Consider the following 12,201-nt stretch of genomic DNA (forward strand, 5'->3'; position numbering starts at 1 on the left):
TTTGTTTTATTTTATATATTATTTTACATATTTTATATGTTTTGTTTTATGTATTTTATATTTTCTTTTATGTTGTTTTATTTTATATATTTTGTTTTGTTTTATATATTTTATATACTTTATTTTATTTTTTATATTTATTTTATTTTATATATTTTTAATATATTTTACGTATTTTTATATTTTTTGTGTTTATTTTATGTTATTTATATTGTATTACATTATATTACATTGTATTACATTACATTACATTATGCTACGTTATGTTATATTATACTATATTATATTATGTTATATGTTACCGGGTCTTATATTACATTAAAATAAGACTGGGTCTTATATTAAAATAAGACCCGGTCTTGCATTAAATTTTGCTCCAAAAGACGCATTAGAGCTGATGGTCTGGCTAGGTCTTATTTTCAGGGAAACATGGTATAACTTCATGTCATTGAACTGTTTCCCTTTCTATTCTGTACCTAAAATATGAGAGATGTTCCAGGCTAACTAATTAACTAGTTAACTAGTTTTGGAAAATACGCAGTTTTATTTCTATAGTGCCGGTGGTGACCCACTGTATATGATAGCATACCAAAGGATGACACCTGCTGTAAAGAAGCCTATTTAACTTTGTTCAACCCAGGGTTTCCCATTTGATGACGAAATTCCCTGACTCCTGTTCCTCCCCCCGCCCCCTGTAAGACCCATTATTGTCCCATAGAATCAGTGTGTTTTGGAACATATTTCGGGATATGCTGGTATGTAGAAACTCATTGTGGAGATTAGTTTCCAATAAAGGCAAAAAGGGTCATAATAATTTTCTGGCAGGCTTTATGTTTATATAGGAAAGTTTAGGTTAAATATTTATGCCATTTTAAAGTATGTACTTTTTAGGACTCTTTGTTTTGTGTTATTAAATAGGCTGGATAGATTTGTTCTTTTTCTTTTCAGTAGCTTACTTTCTAAGACCTGTAAGTTCTCTTAATTATGAAAGTGGTCTAAGAGAATGAGAATGCTATAAACATGAACTTGAAAGACAAGTCACGAAAACAGAATGCTTTATTCTTCATTTAGCTCAACATTTTCACCATCAGTGTGGACTTGAGGCCCCTAATGTAAAATTTGCTATTGTTGCTTTTACAAGAAACACAAGAAAGGACAGTCTTTAGGTAGTGAAACAAAGAGTAATGAAACATCTGACTATCACTCCCCCTACCATTTTGATATTCATCATTCATCCTGTAATAAAAGGTATTTAAAGAACAAGGTAGGCTAAGTAAAAAAAATATACATGTTTATCAACCCAATTGAAAAATGGACAGAGGACCTGAAGAGACATTTCTCCAAAGAGGATATACAAATGGCAAATAGACATATGAAAAAATGCTCAACATCGCTAATCATCAGAGAAATGCAAATGAAAACCACAATGAGATATCACCTCACCCCAGTCAGAATGGCTTTCATCAACAAAACAAATAGTAACAAGTGTTGGAGAGGCTGTGGAGAAAAAGGAACTCTCATACACTGTTGGTGGGAATGCAGACTGGTGCAGCCACTATGGAAGGCAGTGTGGAGGTTCCTCAAGAAATTACGAATAGAATTACCATATGACCCAGCAATCGCTCTCCTGGGTATCTACCCCAAAAATATAAAAGCATTTCTCTATAGAGACACGTGTACGCCAATGTTCATTGCAGCTTTGTTTACGGTGGCCAAGACATGGAAACAACCAAAATGTCCTTCGATAGATGAATGGATAAAGAAGTTGTGGTACATATACACAATGGAATACTATTCGGCGTTAAGGAAAGATGATATAGGAACATTTGTGACAACATGGATGGATCTCGAGAGAATAATGCTAAGTGAAACAAGTCAGACAGAAAAAGCAGAGAACCCTATGATTTCACTGATATGTGGTATATAAACCAAAAAGAACAAGACAAACAAATGAGAAACAAAAACTCATAGACACAGACAATAATTTAGTGGTTACCAGAGGGTAAGGGGGTGGGTGGTGGGTGGTGAGGGTAAAGGGGATCAAATATATGGTGATGGAAGGAGAACTGACTCTGGGTGGTGAACACACAATGGGATTTATAGACGATGTAATACAGAATTGTACACCTGAAATCTATGTAAATTTACTAACAATTGTCACCCCAATAAAATTAATTTAAAAAAAATAAAAAAAAAAAAAATAAAAAAAATAAAATAAAAAAAATATACATGTTTATACACATATGCTCATATAAAAGCACCTTTTAGAAAATCAAAACCTTTTCTCTTTATGGTGGATATGCCAGTTTTGAGTCTTAGCTGTAGGTTGAGGGATTGATTTTTCTAACTTCAAAACTGTTTGGTTGAAATATTGTTATATTTTAGATATTACAATTTATTATCAAGATCCTAATTGTGAGATACTTTGTGAAAAAAATAACTTGAAAATTATAATTAACTTGTTTTACTTTGAGTTAATGTTGTATCTAAAGAAAAGTTATAAAAACTTGTGTTTTTAATCAGTCAGAAGAGTTAGAACATAAAACTTAAAAAATTATTCATTTCTGGGCCAGCTCAGTGGCTCAGGCGGTTGGAGCTCCATTCTCCTAATTCCGAAGGCTACCAGTTCGATTCCCACATGGGCCAGTGGGTTCTCAACCACAATGTTGCCAGTTCAACTCCTGGAGTTCTGCAAGGGATGGTGCGCTCTGCCCCCTGCAACTAAGATTGAATACAGCACCTTGAGCTGAGCTGCCACTGAGCTCCCAGATGGCTCAGTTGGTTGGAGCGTGGGCTCTCAACCACAAGGTTGCCAGTTCGATTCCTCGACTCTTGCAAGGGATAGTGGGCTGCATGGATTCCTCGACTCTTGCAAGGGATAGTGGGCTGCATGCCGTGCAACTGGCAGCGGCAACTGGAACTGGAGCTGAGCTGCGACCTCCACAACTAAGACTGAAAGGACAACTTGAAGCTGAACGGCACCCTCCACAACTAAGATTGAAAGGACTTGGGAAAAAAAAAGTCCTGGAAGTACACACTGTTCACCAATAAAGTCCTGTTCTCTTTTCCCCCAAAAAAATCTTTAAAAAAGAAAAGCTTTTTAAAAAAATTGTTCATTTTGTTTTGTAGTATTGAGGCTAATAGTCGAATTATGGAATTGGATCCTAATGATGGATCATTAAAAGTACATTATTCAGATCGATTGGTGATTCTCTTGAGAGAAGTACGTCAGCTTTCTGCACTTGGTTTTGTTATTCCTGCCAAAATACAACAAGTTGCAAACATTGCACAGAAATTCTGCAAGCAAGCGATTATTCTTAAACAAGTAAGAAATTATATTTTTGAAAACATGTCTATTCTGAGTTCACTGCATTAGAATATTTTAAGGGCTCTGTTTTCTACTTCTGATTTTTTAAGTTAATAAAATAACGTCATTAAGTCTTGTGAAATTATGGTTTGCTAAGTGGCTAAATTACAAAATTTGTTTTGTAAACTATATAGAAATTTATTAATTTAAGGTATTATTATTATTATTATTATTATTATTATTATTGCTTTTTCATTTTAAAAGCATTTAGAAAAATAGAAGCTTGTTTTCTCTTTTTTTCATGTTACTTGCATGGGTCATAAAGGGCCTTCTAATTAAAGGGTCCTCTGCCTGCTTTTGAGGGACAGAATCTTAGGGAATTAACAGGCTGATAAACTGGTCACTGTTTTTGGTCATTTCCTTGGTCTGCCTGTTCAGCACATTGCCATCTATCATTTACCTCTTTAAAACTATTATCACCTCATTGTCTATCTACTTATCATGTACAGAAGACCCTTCTTAATTATGCCCTAAATAACTACTGCTTGTGACCTTCCCCTCATATTGCACCCTATGCTTGAATAATATGAAAACTTGGCTCTTCTATGAACATGTCTCCATGCACTGTTATTTGTTCCCTCTGATTAGAAAACTCAAAGTCGTCCTTTAGTTCCCAACTCACATTTCACTTTGTTGTGTCTGCTTTTAGTTGATTGTTCCAAATTCTGTGTGCAGTGTGCAAATCACTCTTTTTTCCCCCATTTTTTTCTCTCACTTCATTATTAGATCTTAGAGGGCAGGAACAGTATCTTGTATATTTGGTGTTTCACTTATTCTTTTGTTTAACTGAACAGCTTTACCGTCAGTCACAGTGTAGTGAAGATATAAAAATGAATATATTATTATCATACTCTGGTGCAGGTTTTCCCAGCCTCATCCCCTTTGAAATTTTGGACCAATTCTTTTGGGAATGGATGCATTATAGGATGTTTTTAGCAGCATCTCTGGCCAGTAGCATATCCTGATGATCAAAAAAAAATCTCCAAACATTGCCAAATGTCACCTTGGGTGCAAATTAACTGTGGTTGAGAACCATTGGTCTACTGCGAGAGAGCAAACTAAACACTGAATTCTCATTAAGTAGGAAGCTCCTAGAGATGCCTTATTTTTGCTGTTTCAATTAATCCCATTACTGACCTAACTGGGGATTAGATTTGTAATATAGTTTTCCCAGTGCCACGCAGTAAGTTATAAAACTGGGACTTGATACCAAGTCTTTCTGACTCCAAAGCCCATATTTATTCTATTACAGTTCATATAGTGATGACAGATATGTTATCAAAATAGAAAACAATATTTGATATATTATGGATGTTCAGAAAATCCTGTGAAATCATAGAGGTGGTAATTCAGTTATTTTTCCTGGATAATGATAGAGGTAGTATCAGATAAATCTTTACTGAGGAATGATGTTTGATGTGAGTCTGGAAGAGTGTACATGTGTTTTCTCAAGAGCACAGAGATTTGGTGGGTGATCATTTCAGATAGAGGTACTACATACTCAAGAGCGGAGAGACTTGCTCTCTTTTGTATCCTAAGTATTTAGTCTAACACAATAGGAGCTCAAGAGATGAAAGAATAGACATTTAATATTTGTATTTACCCCTGGACGAACAACTGGGAAAATCTACTTATATATACCTTTACTTATGAGCAGATATTTAGCTAGAGTAGGGAGTGTGAAGTAGGATGTTGGACAGATAGCAGTAGGGTTGGACTGTTGTAATAGTATATGTTCTGTTGCTTCTGGTTTTTCTCATTGGGCTTTTTCGTGGACTGCTATTGTGATACAGAATAATTGGAGTGGGTATCTCCCACCAAATAAACCATATTTTAATGCGTATTAGTGGAAAGAAGAGGACTCTAAATATTTTTTTAAATACCTACTCTGTGCCAAGAATTCTATGAGGTGCTGGGGATACAAAAATTAAAAGGTAGTCTTCCTAAACTCCTTAGGCTCTCTCGACAGTATCCACTTATCTTCTTCCCAGAGTCTCTCCTTTCCCCCCAGCAGAGTTGACAGTGTCCTCTTCTGTCTACCACTGTACCTTGTAGGTATCTCTATTTTTTTGATTCACTGACTAATTCAACAGACATTTATTGAGTGCCTGCTATTTGCTAGGTACTGTTCTTACAGCTGTCACTCCAGTATGGAAGACAGATAACAAAGACATAGATAAATGATACAGTGTTAGGTAGTGATCAGTACTTTGAAGAAAAGTAAAATGTAGTAAAAGGATTGACAAAGACTGCTATTTTATACTGAGTGATCAGGTTAGGACATGATGAATGAGAAGAGACATAATATAAAGTGAGTAAAAGAACCATGCACATATCTGGAGGAAGAGTATTGCTGTCAGCTGGAGTGAATGACATATACAGAGTTCCTGAGAAAAGACTCACTTGGTGGGTTAGAATAACAGCAATGAGGCAAATCTGGTAGCAGTGCAATGAGGGAGGGATTTGTGGTAAGGCTAAGGTCCAGTTCATGTAAAATGTTTGTGCCAGGTAAGGATGTGGATTTTGAATTTGTATTTCATTCATAAGTGTATTGGGAAACCATGGGAAGGTTGTGATTTAAGAGTTTGGGGATTTTGGATTTTATTCTCAAATGTATTAGGAAGTCATTGGAAGGTTCTGAGTAAGCAAAATATGTGATATGATTTATGTTTAAAAATGGACCACTCTGGCTGCTTTAAAGGCTTTGCAAAGACAACAGAAGGCCCTGATTGAAAACAGAGGGACCAGTTAGGAAACTGTTGCACTGGCGTTGTCAAGAGAACAGGGTGCTCAGATTGGGGTGGGAGGGATGGAGGTGGGTGGAGTGGTTGGATTCAATACATATTTTGAAAGTATATAGTCAATAGACTATATGGGATACGAAAGAAAAGTAAGGACAACTCCCAAGTTTTTTTGTTTTTGTTTTTTGATCTGAGAAATGGATAATCATTGTATCATACACTGAAAAAGAAAGTAGCAGGTTTGGAGAATTGCAAGGATAGAGAGTTCAGTTTTTTAGCACTTAGCATGTTTTACTGGTTTCTTTTATGTTCCCATATAAGACTGTGTACTTCTGATTCCAGGGACTAGGTTTTATAATCTTTGTTCGATCAGCCCCCAGGGCATGACTTAGCATATTACAGGAACTCAACACGTATTTGTTGATTTTTGTATAATAATACATGCATAAATGCAATAATGGAGATGAAAAACTATTTTTTTTTAATCTTAGAATTGAGAAAAGTTATTATTTCCATTCAGACAGTTAAAAATGAAGTAAAAGAAATAAAATTAAAACTTAAGTGTGCTATTTATTATTGATTTTTGCTAATTGGACTTTTACTTTGTAGGTGGCACATTTTTACAATTCTATCGATCAACAAATGATTCAAAGTCAGAGACCAATGATGTTACAATCTGCCTTAGCATTTGAACAGATAATTAAGGTAAATGGACTTTTCATGTTATTATAATTATATTTTACATGTGAAGTGTTTCTTATTTCTTAGTTTTTTAAAATACCCTTCAGCTTAATATAGCCATTGATCTAAGGCTATATTTTGCTCCCCAATGACTTACTTCACTTTTAACAAGTAACATTGTTTTCCAAATGTAGATTTAAATGCTTATAATATTTCACATATTTTGGTGCTGATTTTGATCATTTGAATTAGTTTGTATAGTGTACAATTTGTGTGCCATTACATTTACTTATTTACTGAAGTGTGAAGTCCTTATACACAAGACTCTTTAGTGTTCTTCCATCACTTCCTGATTTTATAATTTAAGATTGTTTGCTCTTTGTCTGTACTTATTGAAATATCCACACATATGAAATTAGGAAAACCTAGAATAGTTTTTAAACTGTATGTCATTATGTGACTGCTAACTTTTTGAAATCTACATTTTTAGTCTTCATAAACATGAAATATTTGGGAAATTATGTAGAAGAGGCATATACTCTTTTATTTAAAAGTAAATAACTAATTGTGTCAGGGTCCTCAAGACTGCCCCCAGATTCTGTGATTTCCTTGTTGGACTCACAGGACTTGATGTAGTTGTCCTCACAGCAATGACTTGCTGCAGCGAGAGGACGCAAAGCAACATCAGCAAAGGGGAAAGTGCATGGGGTGAATACCTGGCACAACCAGGTGCGAGATTTTGAGTCCTTTCCCAGTGGAGTCATACAGGGCATTTTTAATACCCCTAGCAATAAGTTGTAACACAGTGAAATACTGTCTTACTAGGGAAGGTCATTACCAACTTAGTGCCCAGGTTTTTATTGGGGGCTGGTAGGAATTTTCAGCTTCGTAGGTATCAAAATTCCATGTTCCCCGAAGAAAATCACGTGTGCAACATATACTATATTGTTTAGGTACAGTCAACCATTCTTAAAAGTTAGGGAGTGGGAAGCCTCCCAAACTCCAAGTCCCCAGATGCCCACTGATATCCCGTCTTTTAAGCAGATCTTTTGAGGGATAACAGTCAGACTTGCTATGTTCACTCTTTCCTGCGTACTAGTTCTCAGGCTTAAAATCAACTAGAAGTTTATATAAATCTACATGAAATCTCTATATAAAGTTATATGAAACCTATAAAAGACTTGCAGATATTATTAAAGACATTTTTTTTCCTATTGCCTAAGCTCAATACGAGTTTATTGTAATGGAAAGATTCAAAAATAAAGGTAAATAAAAAGAAAAAAGGTCTTATAATTGTACCACCAAGAGATGACCATTCTTAACAGGCCATTTAAACTGTTTTCTATGCATATTTATAAGTGTACTTTCGGAAATGGGATCATACTTTCTTATTTTGACCTTTTCACCTAATATATAAATTATGTTTTCATTGTAAACCTTTAGAGCCTTTTCTAATGTATTCAAAATAATACTTTGATATTTCTGAAGAGGAAACATTTTGAGAAATTGTGTTGTGAGAGTTTAATAATTATATTTAACATGTTGAATTAGACATAGTAGTGGATAAAAAGCTAAGATAGAGGGAGAGAGGACACTAAGGTTCTCTACAATTCTCTGGACACGGACTATATTGTAGAATATTGGAAGGCAGGGACCCTATTTTTATACCCTTAAACAATACAACAGTAAGTTGTATGTAGTAATTATCAGTAAATGCTTTTAAACTGATTGACAGAGTATTTTATAGAATTACTTAGGGTGATTGACTTATCAGCTAATTGAGGGTCTACTGTATTCCAGCAACTTGCTATGCCTTATTCTTCAAGTGAAGTATACCGGTAGCTCTTTACATGTGTCTCACCACTCTTTCATGTGTCTTAAGTATTTCCTTTACGTAGGTAGAGCACCACATCAGATGGTGTTACAGTTTTTGCTTCAGTCATCAAATATGATTTAAGAAACTCACAAGAAGAGGGTAGTTCAGCCCTGCCAACATTACCTTGGCAGTGGAGTTAGAGTACTGCCTGCTTTTGCCAATCAGGCGATGGAAAATCAGCTTGGCCCCACTAAAATTTCAGAGAGGAGTTGTTTTTCTATTCGTGGTGACTAGAGCTGTGTGTGCATTGCTAGAATGGTTGTTAGGCCCCTGTTTTCCTAGTCCTTGGGCTAGAGGGAATAGGCTTCTTGTCCCTGTGGGTAGTCCCAAGTTCTCCAGTGCTCTGTCCTGGATGTGTGGGAGACAATAAGGAGAACCAGGTGCCTTGTTCCTCCATTCCCAAGGGTTGTGGGCTGTCTGTCTTCTTATTGCTACCTTTCACTCTTCCAATGCTTATTTGTTATGTTATGTACGGGATTTTTACTTGTCAGAGAATCTGAAAGGAATGGGGCTACTCAATCTTGGCCAGATTGCCTTGTCATTTATAAAATGGAAAAATTATTATATGCTCTTTTTATTGCAGGTTGGTGTTAGGGATGATTGGACTTGTGATGCAGAATATGGAATATTTTGGAAAAAAGAAATACATTTAAATACTAAATGTCATTTATTCTACCATAGAATTCAAAAGCAGGAAGTGGGGAAAAGTCACAAATTACTTGGGATAATCCTAAAGAATTAGAGGGCTACATTCAAAAACTCCAAAATGCTGCTGAACGACTTGCTACTGAAAATAGAAAACTGAGAAAATGGCATACTACATTTTGTGAAAAGGTATACTTTATTTATAAAATTGAATAAGCTGTGAATAATATTATTTATAAAGTAATTAAGACATAATTTTAAATAACTTCTTATTTGGAAATAATTTGGGCCTTAAATTGCAAAAATAGAACAGAGTTCATATTTACCCTTCACTCAGCTTCCCCTGTTGTTAACAACTTACATACGAGTAACCATAGTACAGTTATCAATGCTAGGCAATAGACCGTTTTTCAATTTTACAACTTCCCCACTAATGTCCTTTTTTTCCCAAGGATCCAGTCCAGGATCCTTCTTTGCCTTTAGTTGTTGAGACTCAGTAATCTCTTCTTCCACAGTCTTTCCTTGTTTTTCAGGACCTTGAAACTTTTGATGAGTACTGGTCAGTTATTTTCTGGAATCTCTCTCAATTTGGGTTATATATTTCTCATGATTAAATTAGGGTTATGCAATTTTGGCAAGAATAACACAGAAATGATGTTTATTTGATCAGTACATTTGATCAGGCGTTGATATATCTTATTTGAGGTTGAGTTAACCTTGATCACTTGGTTAAGTTGGTGTCTGTCTCCTTGTTTCCACTGAAAAGTTACCATTTTTAAGGTAATACTTTGAGACTATTATGCTCTTATTTTTAACAGGTGGTAACTCTTATGAATATTGATCTGCTTCGGCAGCAACAGCGTTGGAAAGATGGATTACAAGAATTAAGAACTGGCTTAGCAAGTGTAGAGGCACAGGTAGAAATGTGTTTTACTTTGTGTCTACATTTTGAAATACGATCTTTTCAGAATGTGAATGTATGAATCTATGAAAAGTTCATCAGGGTTCTTTGTAAATCTTTATTAATGAATTCCTAATAAATTTAGAATTTGACTGAATTATGCATCAAGACCATAAATTAACAATACATTTATACTTAAATATATAAAAAGTTTCTATTTGTCTTTCAGAATGCCAAACCCCTCAATTCAGAGTTTGTAGTTTTTTCTCTCTTGGTGCTTAAATATCTATCATTTGTTAGTTTTTTTTTAGGTGATTGTGACATATGTAGAACACAAAATTAAGTTTTAGGTAGAAGCCTCATGATTAAAATAACCATTTCAGAATGTTTTTCTTTTGGGGGGCAAAATTTCAGTTCTATGCACACTTTGATGTGAAATGATGCCTACAAAAGTGGCTAGCACAAAGCCTGCTACATAATAGGTGGTGATGGGATTTTCGTTGAATATGAGTTAGGTCTCTTACACATTTACATATATTTTTCAGTTCTTAGAACTTAAAAAAAAGCAAAAATTAAAGTATTAGAATTCATACATTTATGGATATATGGAAGCAAAAGAGTATATAAACTATACTGAACATTTTAATATTTTAAATTTAACATGTTTTTAAATGTGTAATGGATTATTTAGGGACTGGGAAATTGTACTTGATGGGGATTTTTGTAAAAGGACTAAAAAGTTCACAAAAAATTGTTCCTGTTACTGTTATCATAAAATAAAATCCAAATATAAAATCTATTTCGTATTAACTTGATTTAAAAAATTCTACTGATCTTTTTGTATTCTATTTAGAAACATGAAAATTAGAGATTTTCGTATTTGACTCTATTATATAAACTCTCATACCAAGTAGCAATTAAGGAGTTGCACGTCTTAAGACATTTAGTATAAGTTTTTTTATTGCTTATAATTTTGCTGTATGTGATATGAAAGCATTAAATGAAAACCCATTCTACTACCTAATTTTAAATAAAAATGTGAATATAACACATTAGGGATTCCAAGCAAGTGACATGCATGCGTGGAAACAGCACTGGAATCATCAACTGTACAAAGCTCTGGAACATCAATATCAGATGGGCTTAGAAGCACTTAATGAGAATCTGCCAGAAATAAATATTGACTTAATGTACAAGTAAGAGTTTTTGCAACTCAGTTTAATTTTCAATCTATAATTTTCTAATAATTTATATTTTAAAGTTACTTCTTTACTTTCAGACAAGGACGGTTACAATTCAGGCCTCCTTTTGAAGAAATTCGGGCTAAATATTACAGAGAAATGAAGAGATTCATCGGCATTCCTAATCAGTTTAAGGGAGTGGGTGAGGCAGGAGATGAATCTATTTTTTCTATTATGATTGATAGAAATGCAAGTGGGTTTCTGACTATTTACAGCAAAGCAGAAGATCTCTTTAGAAGATTGTCAGCTGTTTTACACCAACATAAGGTATGGCACATATAGTTTTCCATCTTTCTATTATACTATTTCGTGTGATTGATTGAATTAGTATTAAATGTACAAAGCAATAGTTTATCTTGTATGGCATAAAAGAAAAATATGGCAAACCAGAGAGCCAGAGTTGAGGATTGTTATACAAGCTAGATTTAGGCCACAGATGATAAAGAAAAGTTACATTACAAATCTATTTTTTGTCTTTGACTATATGAAAATTGAGAAACTAGCTTTTAAAAATTTTTTTGGCAACTTGGAATGTGACATTGTTGTGTCAATTTTAATTCCTTTCAGGAAAGTATATCTTGTTCTTCATTCTTTGGAGCAAGAGGAATCCTTGGAGGGAAGCCTTCAAAGTTAATGAAATCGAGATGATTTAACATCTTACTTTTGCTTAAGTGCATCATTACTAACTGACTCCAGAGATAAACTCTAATTGCATTCATTGCTCATTTATATTGATCCTGAGACTATGA

General features: G+C 34.3%; 1 protein-coding gene across 6 annotated transcripts in view; it reads left to right on the plus strand.

Moving 5' to 3' along the window:
- The window catches only part of DYNC2H1 (dynein cytoplasmic 2 heavy chain 1), a 289,185-nt gene that overhangs the window by 14,818 nt on the left and 262,166 nt on the right, over positions 1-12,201 (plus strand). For all 6 annotated transcript variants that reach the window (XM_081063149.1, XM_081063152.1, XM_081063150.1 and 3 more), the window contains exons 12-17: positions 3,130-3,325; positions 6,718-6,813; positions 9,347-9,499; positions 10,129-10,227; positions 11,268-11,407; positions 11,491-11,719. In XM_081063149.1, the coding sequence (XP_080919275.1) occupies positions 3,130-3,325; positions 6,718-6,813; positions 9,347-9,499; positions 10,129-10,227; positions 11,268-11,407; positions 11,491-11,719 (913 nt within the window). The remainder of the gene's footprint in view (positions 1-3,129; positions 3,326-6,717; positions 6,814-9,346; positions 9,500-10,128; positions 10,228-11,267; positions 11,408-11,490; positions 11,720-12,201) is intronic.

Source organism: Rhinolophus hipposideros, assembly GCF_964194185.1.
Source record: "Rhinolophus hipposideros genome assembly, chromosome: 10".
Taxonomy (NCBI): domain Eukaryota; kingdom Metazoa; phylum Chordata; class Mammalia; order Chiroptera; family Rhinolophidae; genus Rhinolophus; species Rhinolophus hipposideros.